A 23,830-nucleotide genomic window follows, 5' to 3' on the forward strand; every position below is an offset into this window, starting at 1 on the left:
TGTGAAGTGTGTAGTGTTCTGCACTGCCATGTCTGCTTGGGGGGAATACAGAAGGGAGAAGGCTGGACTGTTGTTTTATAGCTTGGAAAAAACAGATTACTTATGGTTAGGGCAGGTAAATGGACTTTTATGGTGTCTTAATACTTATCCTGCTTTCATGGAAGAGTAAGTAAGCATCTGAGTGATGGCTGATTGGGCTATGAGCACAGGGTGAGGGCAATAGGACCTGTCATGGGTACACATGCAAAGAATTTGTCTTAGAACTACTTTAGTGACCTAATGGAAACGCATCAGTGATCATGGAATGCATTTTGCTTGGATATGGCTCAAGAGTGTAGTGTGACACACAGACACCTATTGGTCAGCAATGAAGCCTGACAGCTCAGCTATTAGTAATTAGAATTAACTCTCCACTTGGAAAATGAGAAGGAGCAGCTACACAAATGTCTGTAAGAAAAGGAAGAGAAGGGCATTCTGTTGTTTGAACTAGAACATAAAAAGCTGCTACTGCAGTAAGTGGAATGCTTTAGTCTAAGACCAGTCTTTATGGAAACAGTGAGAAAAGGGGATGTATGGATTAGAATTAAAAAAGAAACTAATCATCCATTCCTGGCCCCAAAACATGGATTTGTGCAAAAATTACTTATTTTTCTTGACTAAGGAAGATGCATCCAAAAAGATTTCCTGTCGGCTTTAGAGAAGTGAATCGTTACAGTTTCCAAGGTGTTTTTGGTGTGTTCCTGTGCTCAGGAATGATCTGCAAATGCTGTGCCCTCTGAAATTCAGTGGTAGTGATGGCAAAAGGGTAGGAATTCAGGAGGTGGTCTCAGCTAGAGTTAAGAAAGTGAATGTGATGGCTCCAAAGGACAGGCAAAGTGGATATGTGTAAAGATGACAGAGTTGAAAATGAAGGTTGTCATCATACACTTGTTCCGAAGGACTCCTGTTACAGGCTCTTAAAACCTGGTGGCACTCAGTAGATGATACAGTTTGTGCAACACAGATGGAATTTGTTGGATTCTTTCTGGTTTTCATATATTTATTTGCAGTGTAGCTGTCTTCTTCTGTTAAGCTTATGTTATTTATTGCTTCCTTCCATTTCCAGGTTTGCTCTTAGGAACGATTTTCTTTCCTTTGCAATGTCTGTAATTGAAAAGCAAAACAAAACCAAGGAGGGGGGGAAATCCCAAGTGAAACCATGTCATGTTATTTCTGCAGCTAGCACAGTACTTCTAGCAGCTGCGCTTTCACAGGCTGTATTCTTGTGAACCCTTTGAGCTTTCTTTTCTCCTTCAGTGAAAGAAGAAACTCCTCATTCTTTAAGAGTGTTGGCTTGTGTGTGTAGATGGATTGAGACAGGCAGCAGAGGTGGTTGCTACCCTTATTTGCTCTGTCTCCCTCTTCTGAGCTGAAGAGCTGACTGAACCTGAAGTACCTTCTGAAAAGGAGGAAAACAAACAATCTGGGCAATAATTGCTTTGGCTACCTGACTTAGGTTTTCCTCGGTAAGGATGATAAGTTTATGCTCATCTCTTGTGACCTTGAGGATGATTGCTTGCAGTATTTTAAAGATAGAAGTACTGGGGTGAGGATGCTGTCTCTGCTGGGGTAAAGCTCTCTTCTTTGGTGCAACAGCCACCCAACACAAGTGTGTTGTCTGTTTTCTGTTTAGGAATGATAATAAGAGACATAAATATCCTTATTCATTGTGAAATGACATTTAAATTCCATCCATGAGAACATGTTCTTTCAAAGAAGGAGACTGGAACTGCTTGTTTCATGAATGTTTGCGGAGAGCTCTTTAAAATTCCTCAACCACTCTTGGCTAATAAAGGAAAATAAATTATCTCTGAAACAGGTTCATTTAACTCTTGTCTGATGTATAGCATTTGGCCTGTCAGAGTCAAAACACTGTGACTTATATTGTATGGCAAATTGAGTACTTTGTTTATTAAAATGGCTGATTTGTTGTATAATAAGAAGGGCCCAGATTGCTGTTACTTTCCACAGGAAGGATTTAAAGGGTAGGTCATTGGTGTTCTCCAGCAGCAAAACATTTTGATTATCTGTTCATCTTCTGGTTTATGTTTTATAGGTGTTCATCAGCCAGGTTTGGGAATTAGTGACTTGCATTTTGCTTACAAGCCTGTCAGCTGGAGTGAGGCTCTATGCAGAACAAAATTGGGTTTGCTCAATTGAATGCACTGTGTCTGAATTACAAACAAATGTCTCTCTAGTTGATAGAGATTGCTAACAGTTAACTAGAAGAGCAATAAACATCATTTGGAGCATGAAACTTGGTTTGTATTATAAAGCTGCACCTTGCATCATGTAATATTCAGTGGGGTTTGTTTTGTTAATTTTTTTGTTGTTGTTTGCTTTTTGTTTTTCAACTTTGAGCTGGGAGTCCTAATTGAAGCTGTAGCTCTGTTGGTTTTATTCATGCACGACTTAAGCCAGACATCATCGACTGCCTTTTGCTGTGATGTAGTTTCTGTTTGTGGGTTGTGGTTTTTTTTGTAGAAGCTTCCAAATGGTAAGGTAGTATTCCCATTTTGCCAAATACTTAGTAAATAAGTTGCATATAAGAAATCATTTTAATAATTTCCTTTGATACTGAGGGGTCACAGGCTGATGATAATGATTTCTACCTTCATCCCCAAATCTACCATGTGTTATTTAGCTAGGTTTAACACACTAAACCTAGGCTGTGCTTCCTGACAGCCCACATTTTGCATTCTGTGACCAATTAATGGGGTCTGATCTCAGGTCAGAGGAAGAAAGAGGCCATGCTGCACCCTCAGAGCCTGAGATTTGGCTTTGGGCTCTGGAGTTACTCTGTGTTTCTTTCCCTCCTCCTCATCCAGCGGTTTCCCCTTTCTTTTCAGCAAAGCTGAATGCTATATGTGCTTGCTAATTGCAGATAATGTAGTACTGACATTTTGGAAAGTACACATAGATGATATTCACCCAAAGGATGATACTACCATCTTCAGAGATGCTGATACAATTTTGCTGGCATAGACTCATTTAGTGATGAATTGCAGTAATAGCAGTTCAAGACCTACAGCATATTAGTGAAAATGAATCCACTGAGCACTAGTCCCATGGCACTTACAACAGCACTTAAAGAACACAGATTTTCTTGAAGGGAGAAAAATCTGATTAAGAGATTTAGCTATGGGTTTGGTTTTTGCTTTGTGTTGTTGTTGCTATTATTTACTTGCAGTGCCTTGCTTGTATTTTGTTTCCTGATGGATGTTGTTTTACAGAATTTAATACACATAAGAAAGCTAGGAGAATGCCATCAACATGGAACATTGGTTTATATTTTAGCAGATGGAAGACTTGTGTGTGCTACCATAAGCACAGGACACAGCAGTACTACTGCTTTTCAATTCATGTTATAAACTGACCTAAAGTGTGTTGTAAAAGGAAAAAAAGAAAAGGAAAAAGGACTGACATGGTAAAATTGAGGAGATATGTAGTAGTTTGTGTACACAGTGGTGGGTCTTGGTAGCAAAAGTGCTGTAGGAATGCAATAACTCGAAAGAATTATGCTCATAAAAGAATGAGGCAACCTATTATTGAAATAGTTGTCTGAAGGAAATAGGGATAAAGACAGCTTCATGTCAATAGTGTTTTGGTGTTTAGCATGAGGACAGAGTGTTCTTTCAGCTCTGGAGCAAGATCAGTAGAGAACAGAAATGTCCTAAGCATAATGCTGGATAACTCTGCAATCTCCTTAAGATTTGCCCAGGTGCTAGAAAATGAAAGAGAAAAAATATGCAAGTGTGTGTCTCCCTTCTTTCTCTGTTCCCCATCTCTGCACCTATTGTATTTAGCTGGGAGGGGACACAGTTGGGACATACCTAGAGTGTATGGAAGAGTAGCTTAAAGCAGCTCAAAGCAGTTTTAGTTGCTCTCAGTAAGTTTTAAGGCAGAACCTTTTGATGTATTAAAAAACAAAACAAACCAAAAAAGCAAAAAAAACCACCACCACCTCAAACCAAAAAATAACAACTCCCCTATGGAAATCTCACTTTAATTTGTAGGTAACTTTGCTTCCAATTTTTATACTTAGCCTTGACTACTGATGTAACTGCCACTGGTTATGATTTTGGTGTTTATACCAAAGACCCAGTAAAATATTTTAATAGGCTCTTCCACATATCAGAGGATATCATGTTGGAATAGATTTCCAAATGTGTGCTGTATCTTTTGTCTGAAAAGACTTCAAATGTGTGATGATGTATCCTTAGGTGGTCATTTCACCATTGCTGGCCAAACTGTGGGAGCAAAGTGAAGGAGTGCTAATAAATAGGCTCTTTTTGGTCAAATATAATGTAGTCTTGCAGATTCTTATGCACAGATCTGTGAATGTAGGAGGCAGTAGAAACATTTTGAAGAACTGATAGTTATAGAATCATAGAATGCCAGGTTGGAAGGGACCCCCAGGGTCATCTGGTCCAACCTTTCTAGTTGAAATGAGATGGCCCAGCGCTTTGGCAAGATGAGTCTTAAAAGTGACCAGTGTAGGGGAATCCACTGCCTCTTGGGAGGCTTATGGGTAGTTCCACTGCTTTAGGGCCAATACAGACTACAATGTTGTCAAGCTGGAAACTACAGGAGGTTTACGTGAGGATATGAGCAGTTGTTATGGTCTGGTAAAGACACCTTTGTGCTGAGGGCAGGGATGCACTCCTTGTCTTGGCAGCATTGAATGGGCTTGCTAATGTTAGGGTAACAAAAGATTATGAATTTGCTGTACTTGTTGCTCTGCTATCTTTGGGAAAAGATAAGAAATTGATATATAGGTGTATGGAGGAAGCACTGCTATTTATAGCAGCTGACTGTGGGTAGATGTGTGTGTGTGTTTGTGTTCACACACGCAGGGCTCTCAAACAGATGAGTTATGATGAAATATTTTTCCATACTTTTTGATTTGACAAGTAGCATGCCACTTCTTTCCAATTCTCCTGCAGCTTCTCTAAGTTAAGAAAGAGGAATACTTTTTCTGAGTAATAATTAAAAAAAACCCCTCTAAATCAGTAAGCTGATGTTGCCTTCAGCTAGATCAAGAAGCTTCCCAGTCTGAAGATCCAGGATTTGACAAGCTATTCTAAAAATACTATAACCAGCTGTAAAATAAACTAAAAAATGCTAGGGCTGTGTTGACAGCATTGTCCAACAGCTAAGATGATTTTTTAATGAAAAACATGTTGAATTTTTAGGATTAACAATGTGATCTCTGCATTCCTAGAGGAAGAGTTGAATTGCAAAGCCTGAGACATACCTTTCTTGACTCAGAAGCACTGCTTCAAGCAGCTCAAGCTACTGGTTTCTCATTTTAAAATCCTGTTTTCTTCTGACAAAGTGTGATTTAATTAGGGAGGTATTGAAAACCACACAAACCAGCCCACATTCATTTTGAGGTGCGTTCGCTGAATAGCGGTAAATGAACTAAGGCAAATAAGTCTGCAAAGTGCTTGTTAAGGTAATGTAAGATGGGTTGAACTGTCTAGGTAAAGACTAAAGGTATCTCTGTAGTAACTATTATTTGTAGTGCCTTTTGGGTTGATTTCAGTTAGGGATAAACAAATCTGTCTTTCTTGAGTTTGTCATGTGTTAATGTGAATGCTGTAAAGAAGACTTTGAAATGCAAAGTTTTAATTTAATTTCCTTCTGAAAGAAATACCATTAAAAATTCAGAAGGGGGAAGTAAACCAGATAAGATTTATCTGCCATTAATGGAATTATTAGTAGTTGTCATAACATCCCTTAATCTTAAAAAGGTAAGTCACTTACAGAATTAAGGTTTTTCTGCTGCTTTTCATGCCGTGTGAGGTATCGTTGTTAGTACAAGTTGCTGATGTGAAAGCATCCTTGCTAATCGTGTTTGGAGAGAGGCTTGTTAGAAAAGGTACTAGAAGAGATACTATAGGTCCTTCATGGAATAATTACATCCTAGGACAAGCAGATATCAAATCTGCAAGTACAGCTGGCAGATTTCTCTCGGTCTCACCTCTAAAGCAGCAGACCCTAGTCCACATGAGAAGTAACTGCAGAGAAACGTGTGGTGGTGGGTGGAAATTTACATCATCAAATTCAAGGGCAGGACTTACTACAAAAGACTTTTAAACCAACTTATTGAAAAAGCTTCTACTCACCCTTCTCTGTGAGCTTCTCCTTTCTCTAGTTCCTGTATAACACCCAACAACACTTTTATGGTTTCCTGACTAGAGCTGATCAAATTTTCCATCATTTGAAGCTGCGCTTTCAAGTCCACAACTTCCGTGTGAGGCACAATTTGTTGGCATTCCTCGCTCACGGCAACGGCCGTCTGGCAAGGCTGGTTCTCCCCCATGGGCGAAACCTTGAGCTGAAGGGTCTGTTCGTTACATTCGGTGGCTTGGCACTGCACGCGCGATGAGCAGGCTCGAGCATCTCCCACCTGGGGCTGGACACCGTTCAGGTGCACTGTCCTCTTTTTGTCCTCCTCGGCTGCTGAGCACGGTGACCAGTCAGGCTCGGCCGTGAGGTTTGCTAAGTCAGGCTGTGAAGCGTGCGAGCCTGACGTCGGTAAATAAACGGTGGCCACTTCAGTCTTGAAGACCCTCCCGTGGAGGGGCTGGGTGATCTCCTCGCTCCCCGGCCGCCCCACCGCTTGTCTTCCTCGGCTGGGTGCCCCGGCAGTGGCCAGCTCCTCCAAAGAGGGATTGGATGAGTTTGGCAGAGAAGGAGGAGGTGGCTCTTTGGGAGAGCTGTGCAAATCGCTGCTTTTCCAGGCCTCGGCCCCGTTGTCGCGAGCCGCCAGGTTGGCACGCTCGTTGATGTGGGAAATGAACTCAGCCGTCTGCAGGCTGCCGGCCTTCCTGCTCCACTGAAGGGCCTCCTCTGAGCTGCTGCCCTCCTTGTCCTTCACATCAATGAGAAACCCGTTGTTTTCGCTCTTGGAGGTGTCGCCGGTCGAGGCGCTTTTCAGAATATTCCCTTTTTTCCGGTCTAGAGGAAAGGTCTGGTAACACTTCTTGAGATCGGGTGAAGTCTGAACTCCTGTGCTCTTGGTGACGTTGGGTATTGACCTCCGGGCAGGCACCGTCATGTACTTGCGATAGGCTGTTTTGTAGGAGATGGCCTTGGCTTCTTTCTTGTCGGGGTCCTGTGTGGTGGCCAGCTGTTTGTCCCTCTGCTCGTTCTGGGCCTCGCAGATATCTTTAAACCTCACCTGCAGGGCTTTGTTTCGTTTCTTTATCTGCCGGTTGGGATCCAGTGCGTATTTCATCTCCAGTGCCAGTGAAGCGGCTGGCTCAACTTCACTTTCCGAGGCGGTGAGTAAGCATTTGCTGGGCTCCTTACTCACCATGATGCCTGCATTCAAAAAAACAGTTCAAAAAGCCTCATGTTACCACAAAATCTGCTTTTTCCCCAAAGAAGTTGTGGTGTTTGAGGTAATTTCTTCTGCTTAGACTGAAATGGGTGCCACTTGCAACCTTTTTGATCTTAACTCTGAATCCTTCATATTAGACTTTGGTATTTTGCTAGAAAATAGTTGTGTTGTTTGTTTAATCACACAATCCCAGCATGCTGAGGGTTGGAAAGGACTTAGGGAGATTGTCTAGTCCCACTCTACTGTTAAAGCAGAGTAGGTTGCCCAGGATCATAATGTTCAGGAGGGTTTAGAATCTCTCCAGAGGAGACTCCACAGCCTCTCTGGGCAGTTTGCTCCAAGGCTCCAGCACCCTCAGAGCAAAGAAGTTTCTTCATGTTTATCTGGAAATTCCTGTGTTCCAGTTTGAGCCCACTGCTCCTTGTCCTGTTACTGGGCACCACAATCTTGACTATGCTCTTGAATCCCACTGTTTAGATATTGATAAGCATTTTTTTTTTTTAGTCTTACTTTAACACCTGCTCCTCAGAGAGGAGTGGAGCTTGCCCTGGGTTTTGTGGCACCAGGAGTATTTTTCCAGACCCCTTTCTAGAGGACAGGCACCATGACTGTCGTGCCATGGATGCCACCCCAGCAAGGGAAGAATATGGAGTCTCAGGAAGCAAGTCAAAGCAGGATGTCCAGGGAGGTGGTGGACTTACCAGCCCTTGAGGTAATCAAGAAACGTGTGGCACTTTGGGACTAATGGCTGTGGTGGTGTTAGGTTAAAGGTTGGACTCAGCGGTCTTAAAGATCTCTTCCAACCAAAACAATTCTATGATTCTAAGTCATTGGAATTTACTTGATAATAAAAAATACAGGGAAGATGAAGAACAATTGTCTTTGTACTAATAGAAGTTGAGAGGACTGACTGTCCTTAGCGCTTCTGTAATGCAAATGTTTAGTAGCAAGAAGTGTTAAACCAACATTATTTTAACTGTGTGCTTGCTTATGAAACGTTTCTTCTGTCTAAGGTACTCTGCATCTTTATAACACATTAATCAGTAATTAGATGTGCCATTATTTGGATTTTTGTTAAAAAAAAAAAAAAGAAGAAACAAACCCCAACAAAACAAACACCACCACCCTGCCTCCCCCCAACCTTATAGCTGCACCTAAGACCTAGATAAAGCTTAATTCTTGCTACTGACTGGTTAGCACTGCTGCATGCACAACATTTATGAACTATTGAAGCTAGTGGAAGAAGTCAGCACTGCATCAATTAAGGTTTTGCTTCAAATGCAAAGCAACCCATCCTTTGCTAGGAGCAGTATTATGCCTTTTTAATAGAGCTTCTCATCCCAAAGGATCCTAATGCACTGAAAAGAAAGAAAGAAAACGAAAACGAAACACACAAAAACCTGTGATGATTCACAGAAATTACTTAATCTGCCAGTGAAATATCAGTACCTCCTCAAGGATGAAAAGATGCCAAGTGCTTAACACAGCACAGAGCAGAAAAGCCACCAGCTCGGTCGTTGCACAGATCATAGGGGATCTGGAGTAGCTGCATAGTTAAGACCTCGTTTTTACACCTCATTTGAGGTTGTCGTTTTTCTGTTCCTGTTGCATAAATTTCTCCCTAATGCTGAGATTTACTGAATTACCAAACTGTCATTTAATCCAAGTGTTCTCCCGTTTAAGCACTGATGTACCCTCAGAGGGACTCAAGAGTACGAAGTAAAATGAGTAAAGGGACTTTCAGGTATTTGAAATACACTTTAAATTAAAATATTTTTGTCTGTTAAGTAAAAGGAAAAAAAAAATGAAAAAAATCAGGGAGGGTCTTGAAGAGTTAAGTGCCACAAGTATCTGTTTTAAATTTCCATTCAGTAGCACAAGGAGTGAATCCCTATGTCTAGTTTGTATTTAATTTTACTAAACCACAACAGATAAATGATTTTTTTCCTGTGGAAATGTGAATGTTTATGAGTTGTAAAAAGTAACAGTAACATTTTCCAGAAGTTACCCGGAGACAATCAGTGTGCTGCAACACTGGACTTCTGGCTTATCAAATTGCTTTCAAAACATCTCATGCAAGTGCATACTTAATTTGGATTTTTTTTTTTTCATTTCATGTTTTCCTTCTTTGGCCAAACTAATCTGCAAATAACTAACTGCAGTATTCTAGAAACCATCTCGTTTGTGCTTTTTTTTTCTCTCTAACTTTTCAGGCTCAGTGAGCAGCAGTCATTTTAGAAGGAGAAGTTTCTGCTTCTGTGTGATGTAGGAGAAAGTCTCCAGCAGAAAGCAAAAAAAGAGGGAAGATTCAGGACAAAAAGGATCAAATAATGGAATCTGAGATTGATAGATACTAGTTTTGAAAATAATAATAATATATATATGCATACACAGGTCTAGTGTCTGATAGCAGGGTGAAAAAAAACCCAACTCTTTGGGGGAAGTAGAGTGCTAGAGGGAAGTCTGATGGTAGAGCTGAATCAGAGCAGGGTAGTAAAGTGGTGTTTTGTACTTTGTGCCCATCTAGGGTAAGGGCAAGCTCAGTTATCCCTCTGCCTGTAATACATTATGTATAAAATCAGACTGATTCTTTGGGGGGGGTAGTGAAACAAATTAACAACATAGGGAGAATTTTTGTTCCAGCTGAAACCCTAAATAAGGAATCAGTTGAGCTTTGTGGGGAATATTGGTATCCTGTCCTGGTTGTTTTGGGCTGTCACAGAGGGGTTGGACTAGGTGATCCCTAGAGGTCCCTTTTGACCATCAGCATTCTGTGATTCTGTCTTTTAATTAGAGCAATGTTTGCCAAGTGAAGTGATGCCTTTATTTGAGAGACGTTCTGCATACAGAGCCACACTCACTCACAGCTTCCTGAGATGGTGATGGTAGGACATCCATCCATCCATCCATCCATCCATCTGTATATCTGTTTATCTAGGGGTGGAATTTTGGAATGCTTTATTAAATTATGAAATACTGTATGAGATCCAAACCTGACCCATTAGCCTGCAGCTGGACAGACATTAGACACAGCTAAAAGATGTTGTGAAAATTACTGTCAAACCCCCAAACTGCACTTTCATTAATGTAGAACTGGAAGCAAATATCTCAGAACAGTCTGGTAAATTAATGAGTTTACCAAAAAAACCCATCCTAAATACAGTAACACCAGAGCCATTAATCCATCAGTTTTCAAATCTGCTAAAAGGAGTTCATGCACTACTAAGAAATTGAAGCAAATACAAAATACTCTTTTTAGACAAATGTGAAACATTATAGAGTCACAGAATAGTGGGGGTTGGAAGGACCTCTGGGACTCCTCTACTTCAACCCCCTTGATAAAGCAGAGTCACCCACAAAAGGTTACCCAGAATCACAGCACCCAGGCAGGTCTGGAATCTCTCCACGGGAGACTCCACAGCCTCCCTGGGCAGCCTACTCCAAGGCTCCAGCACCCTCATACCAGAGTTTTCTCTTTAACTTCAAGTGAAACCACCTGTTTTCTAGTTTGTATTCACTGCTTCTTGTTCAGTCACTGGGCAGCACTGAACAGGACCCAGCGCCATCCTCACTACCTCCCTTCTTGAATTATTGATAAACACTGGGAAGATCCCTCTGTCTGCTCTTCTTCAGGCTAAACAGCCCCAGGTCTCTCTGCCTCTCTTTCCACTAGAGATGCTCCAATCCCTCTGAACAGGTCTGTCAGCAGGTCACATTATGTGTCTGGGGAGCAAAACTGTCCCTGAAAGGTCTGAAGAGAGGGGCATACATTTTTACCCAAAAAAGTAGTTTACCAAAATTTTGTCAGATCTGAAAATCACTTCTTCCAGACATCTCTCAGGGTATCTTAGAGCTGTCAAACCAAGTCTCCTGGCACTTGGTGATTTGACAGTAGGATCCACTAACATACAATTTACTTGAAGTATTGGTTTCATGTTTTATTACTGCACCTCTGACCTGTCTCAGTTTTCAGATTATTTCAGATACCAGTTGAATCCCATAATTTTTGTGGCTGCAGGATCACTGAGTCTGTTTGGAATGACTTAATGGCTTCAGTTAGTGGAGTCCATAACCTGGATGAAACCAGGAGTCTGGTGATATCCCCCAGAACAGAAAGAAATAAATGGGGTCCTGGATCCTGTGATGCAGCTAATTTTAAGCATGTCTTTAATAGCCAATAAATTGATTCTTCACAAATTGCTTGTCTCCCTTTCCCAATTGCACAGACCTGATTGATGCAGCTAATTTAGAGTTTCCTATTCCCACTGGTAACTTGGACTAATAATTTTATATATATCTGTGATTAAGAATGACAACCACCAGAAGAACTCCCCCTTCTTTTTTCTAAGCCTTACTTGGATCTCAGTGTCTCTAAGGAAAACTAGATGTGCACATTTGATGAAAGAATGGTTGAGCAAACAGTTGATCGTGAGTTAAATATTTAAACATGGAAGAGTTTATGTAATCCTTTTTTGTTTTGTTTTGTTTCATTTTTGTTCTGGATGAGGTGTTGACTCCAATTTAGGCGCTAGCATTTACAACATTGTCTCCTGGGAGACCTTGCTTAATCGTTCAACCTGCACTTGAGATCAGACAGTGCTAGAGGTCTGCCTTGTCCTGCTGAAGGTAGTGCTGACATCGATTCTGCTTTCCTAGGGAATGGGAGATGACATGGGTACAGCCTGGACCCAGCCTGGGAAAGACATCTCATTGTAATGTGTTTCCTTTCCCTGCACTACTTCTCTGTAGTTCTGCTGCCTGTTTCTCTGCTCTCTGTTGTTTTCTGGAACACAAACACAAGTGTTTTCTGGCACACATAAAATGTGTGGCTGTGAAATACAATAGAAGCTGCAGGAGTTTTGGATACTTGAATAAACTACCAAGATGGAGTTTCTCAGCTGAGTACTGTGGAGTTGATGGCTCACTCTGTCAGGAATCTAATCAAGGCTTTGACTTCGAATTTTAGTTGCAGATGCCAATTAAATAAAGATAATAAACTTTTTGTCTGTAGTTACCCCAAACCAACTTTGATTGCGTGAGGTGATTTGCTAAGCTAAATATTTAAGTAACCACAGAGCTTAATTTTCAATTTTTAGCCTTGATTTGTTTATAACCTTCTGGCTGATTACCCTTAAGCAGTGTTCTCTTATGTTTGAATATGGAAATAAACTGCTAAATGATAATAATGAAATGATGGTGTACAGAGAGAAGCCTTAAGTTAGTAGAAAAGAAAATCTCCAGGGTGAGCTATGGAAACCACCTTCTTTATTATTTCAGGTTCTCAACTGCATATTTTATTCAATTAAATATATCCTTCCCTTTCAGTTCTTCATTTATTGATGCTGTCCAGATTTCCCCCCCCCCCCCCCCCCATCCCCCTCAGTTCAGCAATGCACTTGGGATGTCTGGGAAGAAGGCCAAATTTATGTGTTTCACACCTTGATTCTGAGGAGCAGCAGGTATACAATAGTCCCTTTCAGGTCTCTGTCAGCAGGTGAAGCTGAGGTGCTTAAGTAAATCTTTGCAGGACTTTCAGTCTTAATACAAAACTTTGCAAAATCATAAAATGACAGACTGGTTTGGGGGGGAAGGAACCTTCAAAGGTCATTAGTCCAGCTCCCCTGCAGTAGGCAGGGACATCTGCAACTGCATCAGGTTGCTCTGAGCCCTGCCACTGTACTGCAAGGTGAATTATGGTGTTGAATTTCCAGACTAATTTGTTAATGAAGGAAAATTGTAGCTTACATTCTGATTTACCTTATCATGTACATTTTATTGCTGTCAGTTTCATGATACAGGAGTATGCTTGAAGACTAAATCTCTTCATAAGCAGAGCAGAGTTAAGCTTCCCAAGTTCCAAATGCAGATAAAAGATTTGAGTCTGTATTTTCAGACCCAATGAAGGATTTAGAGGGACAGCTGTAAACCTCTGTGCACTTGCACAAAAAACTTGTGTGTTCTTAGTGAGTATGGAATAGCTTAAAGGAAAAATAACGTAAGGGATGGACAAAAATATTTACCACGTAAAGGAAGGCTTCTCAGTAATCTGCAAAATCTTGTGGCATCTGAATATATCAAGGCTATGCTTCCTCCTGAGAAATCTCTGCTGCCTCATATGCCATTTTTATATGTATAAATAGTATCATAAAATTTAATAAGGTGTATTTTTCCCAAACCCATTTCATGTCTGCAAATCTTCTTGTGTTTATGTAGAATATAATACATTTGTAACATTAAAAGCAGACATTTGAAAGAAACTTGGATTTGCTTTGTAGAAACATATAATACAGAACCCTCTTCTGTGTTAACTCTAAATATATCATTTGTTAAAGCAGTGATGGCAACCTGAGGATGTTTGACAGGTAATGTCTGCATTTTCTTAATGTTGAGCTTGAATAGACTCCTAATTTGATGTTCTTTATTTGCCTTTCAGACATTTTGACTTGGTTAATTTAAGAGTGTTTCCACTCATTTAAAAGGAATCCATTTGTACAGTAGTGTCCTAAGTATTAGTAAGCTGTGTCTAGTAAACAAAAACCTACTGAAAACAATGTTTGAAAATATGGATGAGAGACAGAAGTGCTGGAACCAGGTCCTGGGAAGTTGATGAAGGCTCTGGGAGCAGCTGAGGGAACTGGGGTTATTTAGGACGGTGAAGAGGAGGTTGAGGGGAAACCTTGCTCTCCACAACAATCTGGAAGAAGGTGGGAGTGAGGACAGGGTCAGTCTGCTCTCCCAAGTAACAAGTGATACCGCAAGAGGAAATGGCCTCAAGTAGCACCAGGTGATGTTTAGGTTGGAAATTAGAAGAAACTTAACTGAAAGGGTTCTCAGACACTGCACCAAGGCTGCCCAGGGAGGTGGTTGAATCCTCAGTCTCTGAAGGTGGCTAAAAGATGCTGAGATGTCATGTTGAGGGACGTGGTTTAGCTCCAGCCTTGGTAGAGCTAGAGAATGGTTGGACTTGGTCTTGAAGGTCATTTCCAGCCAAATTATGTTCTGATTTTACCCAGGTTTTAATTTGTAGCTGTTGGCAGAAACTTTCCCCATGTTGGAATATTTTATTAAATATTAATTTTAATATTAACATTTAAATAGAATTTTAATACACAAGTATGAGGCTAAAATATTACTTTGGATAAATTCAGGGGTGCAGGTATGGTCAATTTATACGGTGTAAAAAGTATTGCTGACCATTATTGTTAGACCCTTCCTCCATCCATCCATTGACATAAAATGATGTTGTGGAGCAGTCTGTCTTCCTTTTATCTGAATTGTTCATGTAGAATAATAGAGTTAGCAGTGCTGGTAAATGTCAAACTAGGGGTTGGTTTGTTTGTTTGTTTGCTTTTAATCTGTTTTGAAACCCTTAGGCATTGCGCTTTTATTTTCTCTCTCTTGAACTTCCTTATTTATTGCCCAATACTGAATTAATTCTTATTGCTGCCTTTATTCTGTATTTTATCAAGTAGAAGGTGACTTGCCCTGGCCTTATAATCTTCCTGTTTTGAGAAGTTTGCTCCACTTCAGTGAATTACAGAGCATTACTGCCATTAACCTAAATCAGTGCTTTGCAGCCTGTGGGCTGGAGATGCATGGAGATTTCTCACCTATGTTATTGGTGGGCATAGAAAAGAAAGCTCCCTAGCAAAAGGATGGTGTTTGAAGCAGGGGGCAGATTTTCACTGAAAAAAAAATTAATAAGAGGTTGCACAGACTGAAATAAAATCTTAAACTGTTGGGGTTTTTTTTTTAGTTACATTTTCCTGCAACAGCTGTGGTCTGATTGATTTTGAGGTTCTGTTTTATTTATTTATAATGGAAATTAGAATAGAATAAACCAGGTTGGAAGAGACCTTACCAATGTTTGGTGAAGTTGGGATGGTTTCTAGTACAATGATCATCTGGTTTTGGTGGTAATGTATGATACATTCATAATTCACTTCACAGAATTCTAGAATGGCTTGGGTTGGAAGGGACCTTAATGCTTATTTAGTCCAACCCCACCTGCAGTGAGTATGGACATCTTCAACTAGATCAGGGTGCTCAGAGCCCCCATCAAGCCTGACCTGGAATGGTTCCAGGAATGGGGCATCTACCATCTCTCTGAGCAACCTCTGTCAGTGTTTCACTACCTTCAATGTAAAAAAAGACATCTTCCCTGTATCTAGTCTGAAGCCTTGAAAGGCTTCCTTTGGAATAAACCTGATCATATGGCTTTTGCTTTGTTTTGTTTTGTTTGTTTTCCCTCACATCCATTAGTAGGTTTGGTAAGAATGAAGTATAAAAATGATCTCTTACCTAGTGGCAGAGATAGATGATAAATGCCTTTAACTGTTCTTGTAAGCTTTAGCTGTAGAACTAAGTGGCAACAAATAAAAGGTATGATTTAATAAGCCTGCAAAATTTTAGATAAAATAGGAATCTATTGTAGGATAAACTATTTACAATTTTCCTTACAAAACAAAAGCATTTTCCTGAAGGCACAAGCTGCTATTTGCTGTTTTCTCTAAGTTTGATATGTTTGCTACATGTTCCAAATGCAAATTTTAGTAATACTTAGTTTTTATTACTTCCTGTATTATTTGCATAAAATTAAAAGGAATCCATTCATTGTGATGAAATTCTATATAGTAAGGGTTAGTTTTCCCATAATATGTTTGTGCAAATAATAGTGACACTAACAGGAGATTTGCACTTGCATTAAAAATACTAATTAATAATTATTAACTTCATATTGGAACAAAAGCAGTGTCAGAAGATACTGCTTGACAATTCCCAGTGTTATAATGTCAAACCTTTGCTGGGATTTAGTGCACTGGACAAAATAACATGACTATTAAAAGAGTAATGCTTCTTTTTCTTCCTATGCCATGCATCTAAGGCTGCATGGAACTCTGTAGTAAAGGTTTATTAGCATTATTTTGCCATGTAAATCCATGCAACTCTTTGTCAATGTTACAGCTGCTAACTCGCAGTGCAAGGATGCTGCTGAGGATATGTTGCTAGGAGAATCACAAACAGTTCTGCCTATACTGTGCTGTCTTCCATGAGTCCAGAAGCTATCCTGCTTGCACTGGAAGGCTTTTTCATTTTTATGGGACTTCCTGTTAAATAATTTATGTAGCAAGCTGTTAAAAACAAGATCGTAAAGACAGTTCTTAATCTCTGTTATTGTTGAATACTAACTTTTAATTGATAGTTTTCGTGGATGTGGAAAAAAAAAACCAATACCAAAACAAAACACCACCAAACCAACCAAATGACAATAAACAACCACCAAGTGACAAGGATAAAAGAAATGAAAAGAAATGAAATTCTGTTCTTCAGCTCTGGCCAACAGGTTTGCAGAGTGTCAGGCCAGACCTCCAGAGAGAGCGATCTGGGTGCTGGGGACTGAAAACATGGCTGGACTGCAAGCATCTAAAGCAACTGCAGCTTGCCTTCTCTTTCAGCATAGCTTTTCAAATGTTGAACAAGGTGAAAAGTGAGATAAGCAGGTTCCAACTCCATGCTTTGCTCTTGCACCTTCAGTTTTGCACTTGTAGGTGATGAGAAGGCACCATGGCATGCTTGGGTGCAGTGTATGCAGATGAATCCATTCCCTTGGGAATGCAATGCAGATGATCTCACTGTATGGAAAATGTGGTTTGTAGCCTCTGCTGGAGCTTACTACAAATGGGAGATGACAGACATGAATGACTTTCCTGAGGTCAGTGGTTGTAAGGCATCAGAATATTGTCAGCTCTTTCTCCTTGGATTAGGGTTACAGGCAGACAGGCCTTGGAAGGGTGTGAAGCGCCTCTCAATGGCACTGAGTAATTTAGGTCTAAAACGTGACAACATTAGCAGGATATTAATTGGTGAATACTATCAGACTGGGAGATTTGGATTTGCACCTCAGTGCTGTGAGCAGTGACCGGGAAGTAACGGCTGTGTAATTGTCACCTTCTTGAAGAGCACATTTGTGAAGTTTCTGCTTTTACAGAATGGTAATCCAGTCCAACCCCCTTGCTTCTGCTAAAGCAGGGTCACCAACAGCAGGTTGCCCAGGATCACAATGTTCAGGCAAGTTTGGAATCTCTCCAGAAAAGGATACTTTCAAACAGGTTGTGGTTCTGCTGTAATTGTAATTTCTTAATATAAAGTTAGACCTGAGTGTGGTGCTGGTGGTGAAAGGCAAGAGAAGCGTGTCATTTCTGCTGTAGCCAAGGCTTGTCCAAAAGGGAGCATTAGTTATCTAAGAAGGGTGTTAGTAGGGCTAAAAGCTGTGATTTAAGTGCGAATGAGTAATAGTCCTTAATGTTACAAAACTTGTATAAAAGTTGATTCTAAGATGCTTTTGAAATAAGTCATGTGAAGGATCAGTCAAACTGATGGGAGGGGATGTGATCCTACATACGGACGTTAGTGAGAATGCTCCAAATCTGAACTCCTAGAATCTCAAGTTCTCATCAAACTCTGGGAGAAGGGTGAGAGCGGCTGGGTAGCACCGATGTAAAGGCTGATTCCAGGTGACCAGGGCAAATGTTCATGTTCCATGTGGAGAATGAAGAAGGGAAGTAATGAATGTGGAATGATGGTGTGGAAATGTTGAATAAATTGTGTCCAGGTTTTGTGGATGTGGCACAATGTGCAGTAAGAAACTGAAAAAAAAAAACATATTCTGGAGATGGTGTTTCAGGATAGGTTATTTGTGATATGGGTGACTAGGAAATGTATTAATAATTAGAGATCCTCTTAAAAATATTCCTATCCCCCTTCTGTCTGCTCAGTTTATACTCTCCTTGTTGGAAATTGCAGGATTGTGGCTAGAGAACTCCCAGACTATTAATCAGAATTCTCTGATAACACTCGAGGCACCAAAGCTCTACTAGACAGATAATTTGCTCACGTTTTTTGTGGCTTTGTGTGGTTTTATACTCTCACAAAATGTGAATGCAAGAATACAACATGTTATTCTTCACCAATTTGCTCAGCTAGGGCTACCTGAAAAGACCCAGATTCATCTTGAGTTCAGCAACTTTAGGCTCAAGTCTACAGCATTATTAGGCTTACCAAGTATAATTTCTGTTGCATTCCTCTCTTCAGCACTGGGATGTTTTATCTGTCTCTTTGTCAGCTCCTCAGAGATACTGCTGTGTTTTATTTGCTGATGGCCTTGATACACAGAAAATACATTAAACTGATCCACAAGTGAAATTTCTTCACTTGTGGCTGTCTCTTCATTGATTTCTGATTTGTTATTGCCTGCTGCAAATACAATGTAAGAACAAAATGAGCATGAACAACCAATTACTGATGTTTTGTAGGAGAGATTGGGCTTGCTGTGCTTTTTTATTCCTTATTCATATATAAATACACAAATATTAGTGATTTCACTGAATTGTCTCATCTTCCTCCTTCCCCCAAGGAATGCAGGAAGTCCCTATCCAGACCGAAACTACTTTTCCTGTTACTAACTTTAAAATACAATCCTAAATTTAAACACCTGATTTGAGTGGTTTGTACTGAGCATCATAGAGGCTCTGCTTCAGTTTAAGTCTTTTACCCCATGGTTGAGCTGTATAACTTCCATCAGCTTTGACCTCACCAACTTGTACAAGCAACAGCATCACAACTCTGGCAGGAGAGTGCTGGCTGTTGTGATTTTCTGTGAAGCACAAAGCAGGGGTGCTGTGGTGAAGCTGAGCTTTTACTGATACTCAGATTACCCCATTTAAAGACAGTTTAAGATGTTTCTATCCGTGCTGTGGTCACAGTGGTGGGCTTTCAAAGCTGTATTTGGCTTGGTGTGTCCCACTGAAATTTAACAAGGCTTTTTCGTCCTGGGGCTTAGGGCACTGTGGAAGTGTGAAAGTGTGGAAGTAGTTAAGTTGTGTAGATCTCCTAATTGTGGTCAAAGTGGGGTCTAAATACAAAGTAACTACTTTTAACTGCTTGAAAAATTCACTGGATCTTTTTAGCAGTACAGCAAAGGTTTTACATCTTTAAGCTTTGTTTCTGTAGCAGATTTTTTTGACTGAATTATTGACTTAGTGTCTGCATATCTCCTGGACGTTAAAATAAAATGAAGAGGTGAGGAAGGGTGAGCATAAAACAGGCAGGGAAGGTTTGGGAAGAGCACAAACTAAGCAAATCCTCCTTTGTTAGCTACTGACACTTCCTCCTTGCTGAGACCATATGGGATGATCTTCCTTGCTTTTGGTTTTTAAAATGGTTTAATTTTGTAACTCCGTGGGCTTTATTTACAGGCGTGTACAGCAATCATGGACAGACAAAAATAACACAAACCGCTTGCTTGTCTTCCCCATGGGTGTCATCAACAGGAGTTAAAATTGGGATTTTGCCAGTATTATTTCAGCCCAAAGAACAAGGAATTCCTGTACCAGGTGAAATGGAGGTAAAAGTAAACACAGCTAGAGGAAAAGTTCTTTAGATGGGAGAGATTTTTTTCAAAAAAGAAGTTAATGATTTCTCTGGAGATGGGCAGAGGACTTGAGCTTTGCAACCAAAAGAACAGGATGCTGAGGTAGAAAATCGATACAGGAGAAAGCATTCTTCAGCATGCAAACCTGATGCTGAAAAAGGACCCTACAGCTGTGGCAGACAGCAGGTAGAGGAAAAAATCAGACCATACTTTGCAGAGGTCCTCCACAAAGCTTATGTGCTGTAGGAAGTCTGCGTGCCAGGCCGTGGCCTGTATCTGCAGATCTTCTTAATTCAAGTGCAAAGGCCACATGCTTACATTTCTTGGGTCTACTTCCTAACTGTATTTTTAGCTTGTTTAATGCAACTGGTTAGATGAGGATTTTGGAAGCCAAACTGGTAGTGTTCCTGCAGGAACAGCCAGCACAGTGAAGAGTTTATCTAAGATTGATGTAATCCTGTAGCAGTACATGCCTTGTGGTGTGTCACTGGCCAATTACTCCATTCTGCTTTCCTGAACATTAAGTACTGGACTATGGGAGAAAACTTCAGTTTGTTTTGCTTTGTAGTATTGAAATACTATTTTATTAGTTATAGTTTCTTGCATTGAGAGTTAAAGCTAAGGTTTTATTTCAGACATCAAAATTTTCTGTGTAGTTTCACCGTACCTCAGCCATACAGTTGAGTTTGTAGCATGTATGTGAACCCATTGTAAGTGTATTAAAAAGGAGCTCTCCAGTCTGTCTTTTTTAATTGCTGTGGCCTCACATGGTTTTGACCATAAGTATATAGGTGTGGTGAGATGTTTAACAGATTTCTGTTTGATCTGGACTGAGTCTGAGGTCAGATGATCATCGAAGCATGGGCACTGACGGATCTGCTCTGTGGTAGGGCTCCTGAATTTTCCTGTAAAGACAAAAAAAGTCTCTTCTTGTGGTGATTAACAAGTTCAGATCTGCACCCAAATCTTGTAGGACTTGAAGGCCTTCAGTCTCAAGGTTTTTAAATTCGTCTGTTTATTTCAGACTGTGGAAACTTGCCTTATTTTTCTACACTGCTCTGTACTGAAATCAGTGGTTTTAACTGGAAAAAAAAAATCACTGGAGTGAAATCAGGCCTTGTGTCTCTTTGCCCCTGAAGTGGAAGTGAAAAACAAACCAGTAAGATAGGCAAAGTGGAAGACACCAAGAGCTGCTGTTGGATCACTAAACTGTTATTCCTACAAACAATTTCCTTTGCCTGGGAGACTTGTGCTCCTGTAACTGGGAAAGCAGATGAGTTTTTCAGGCACTGATCACCATGACACTGTGCTCTGCAAATGTATAAGCAAGTTGAACTCTTTTTGGGAGTATTAAGGGATCAGCAGAGAGGCTGTTTTCTGCCTGGATGTACTAAAACTGTATTAAATAGACTTCAAAGTGGGGATGTGCCTCTAAAACAGCAGCATACTCTGAATCACATTCTGTGTGGGCAATAATAATGTAAAACTGAATGTCTGTACCAAGCAACTCATACCTGAGTCTGCTCATAGGTTAAACAGTATTTTCTAATCAGAATAAATTTAAGCACTGATTTTCAGGAGGCTAAATATGGAGCTCCCACTAAACTTGCCATTCTGAGAGATATTTTTTGCCATAAGATGCTTGTGATCTCATTTTCTTAAAGCCTATTTAATTTGCAGACTGATTAATAGAAATGTAGGGGAGCATCGTGCTGTAAAATAGTTTTGCTGCTTACATGCCAGGGGCGTTGTAACTAAATAATTTCAAGGTCCTTTCCAACCTTAACCATTCAATTAATCCATAAATCTGTATTTTTTTTTAACCTCTTGCACCAGTTTTCAGCAGTTCTTTAACTAGTGGGTGCCATAAAGCAGAATCTAAGACACTGTTAACAGCTAGTTTAAACAAGCATGTGGATTTTTTATGTTCTTAAACACTCTAGTGCGTATGAATTATGTGACTACACATCCTCAACTCTTCCCTGCCCAAAATGACTGTGGTTGGATAAGGACCTGCCTTGAGACATCATAAGAGCTTCATAGAGGTATCTTTCTTTACATTTTAGCATGTATTTTTGGCAAGCTAATAGGTGTCCCTGGCTTTCACTCCCACTTGGGTCCCTGCAAAGGACTAATACTCCTATGTTCGCTTTTAAATCCTCCAGACCAGGGTAAAGAGAACCTAAGTGTTGACATCTCACTGTCATTTGTACAACGTGTGGTTGAGTTTGGATACCCAAGGAACGTAAGGGTGTGTTGTGGTGACCAGTAGTGTTCAGTCCCCGGTAGTGCATGGCAGGGAGCCGATGCACACTCTGTCACTCAGCACTTGGGCAGGCTCTTGGGCTTCTTAGTCATATTTTCCTTCTATATATTAATCTCTGCTGAACTTAGCTACTCTTTTTCCCTCCAAATGAATTATATATGCTGTGCCTCTCATTTCAAAATGCTTCTGCCAATGAAACAGTTAACTGTGGAAGGGGTGAAACAGCAATGATCTTATGAGCTACTTGTTTGTGAGCTTAATTAGTAGAAGGGTGCATTGAATGTTAAGTGCTGTCCCTCTTGATTAGTAACTAACACTTTCTTTCCTGATGCTGCTGCCCAGCTGGGGTTTTGTGTGTTAATCTGGGGGAAAGGCACTGCTTTCATTCGAGATCAGATTATTTTGAGCATCTTGTTAAAAATACCCAGCCTTAATAATGATAGACTCCTAAAGAAGATGTAGTTTTCATCAAGGGCATCATGACGTCCTTAACAACGACAACACCACACACAAAAAAAGCTGATTTAGTCTCAGCCTTCCTCCCTGAGCTCATTCTGTGCAGGCTTTAAATACAACAGCACCTTAAGCTCTGGGGCAGTAATTTAATCTTGCAACTGTTCAGTGTATTTGGATCAGCAATATACATTATGTATTTCTATTGCAATGCCAGTGCTCTATAGCAGAAGGTAAATCTCCAGATGATAAATTAGTAATATCTGAACCAGTGAGATATTTTCACCTGAGCTGCTCAGATACATTTAGAACACTGGGAAGAAAAAAAGAAAATAAATCCAGCTTTTAACTCAGAAGTATCATTTGTACTTGATGAGAACAGTGTTACTGTAGTAAAGGCATGAGAAGCTGGTAGGACACCAATAGGCTTCACCCCAAAAGTAAAGGACCTGTCATCTTTGTACTGTAGATGGGGTTGCTTGAAATGTTACATTATCTGGAGTACCTGGCTAGGGCAGTTACACATCATGTGATGATTATTTGTTAAATTATCTTATTTTGTAGCTAGTAGTTTTTCATCTAGCAGCTGGATTTTAACCTTGCTAGATGCAGCATCCCTGCCAGCACCATGAATATGAGCAGTAAGGAATCGCCACAAAACACTTAAGCGGAGTGAATAATTTCCCAGTTTATATTAGGTATGACCAACTGTTACTGGTTTGTCTTTTGTTACAGCTGTCCTGCAGAAAAATGATGATTCCTGGAGGCTGGAAAAACACAGGTCTTTTCAAACTTCCCAACCATGGAACCTAATGAGTTAAATTCTAACCCCTGTGATGTTCTTGCAGGATTTTAGCTGCTTAGACACACAAGGTCAAACGAAACTGCTCCACCATCTATTATGACTCCTGGCAGACTGGGGGGTACCTGTCCTTTGGGACAGAGCCCTCGGGAGATGGTGACATCAGCAGAGAACGTATTCTCTGCTTTCAAGATGTCCCTATTTTGCTAGGGCTAACCACCCCCCCTGCCTCCCCCAAACAGATCCCAGCTAACTGCAGTCCTGCATCCTCCTCCCTTGCTGTAACTCCACGTAAACACAGCATGAAGTAGAGACGTTGAGGTCACAGAGAGAGGATTTTTACTAGCACTAGGAAGGCAAGACGGGAATGCAGAGTGGGAATCTTGCTGTGCAAGATGCAAGATCCAGGACGATGACTTTGGTGCTGGATCCATGCTGCCTTCTGTCCCATCTGCCTACTGCATTTTCAGGGCATCTCCTGTCTAAATG

General features: G+C 40.5%; 2 protein-coding genes across 4 annotated transcripts in view; one reads left to right on the plus strand and one right to left on the minus strand.

Annotated features, from left to right (window-relative positions):
• DOCK1 (dedicator of cytokinesis 1) overlaps window positions 1-23,830 on the plus strand; it is a 383,983-nt gene that overhangs the window by 154,805 nt on the left and 205,348 nt on the right. The gene's annotated exons all lie outside the window — the stretch shown is intronic.
• The window catches only part of INSYN2A (inhibitory synaptic factor 2A), a 51,254-nt gene that overhangs the window by 26,121 nt on the left and 1,303 nt on the right, over window positions 1-23,830 (minus strand). Inside the window, exon 2 of the mRNA XM_068140210.1 lies at window positions 6,171-7,371. Coding sequence (XP_067996311.1) covers window positions 6,171-7,366 — 1,196 coding nt within the window. The 5' untranslated portion in view covers window positions 7,367-7,371. The remainder of the gene's footprint in view (window positions 1-6,170; window positions 7,372-23,830) is intronic.

Source organism: Melanerpes formicivorus, unplaced genomic scaffold (assembly GCF_026170545.1).
Source record: "Melanerpes formicivorus ecotype bairdi unplaced genomic scaffold, bMelFor1.0.p_v2 SCAF_6, whole genome shotgun sequence".
Taxonomy (NCBI): Eukaryota; Metazoa; Chordata; class Aves; order Piciformes; family Picidae; genus Melanerpes; species Melanerpes formicivorus.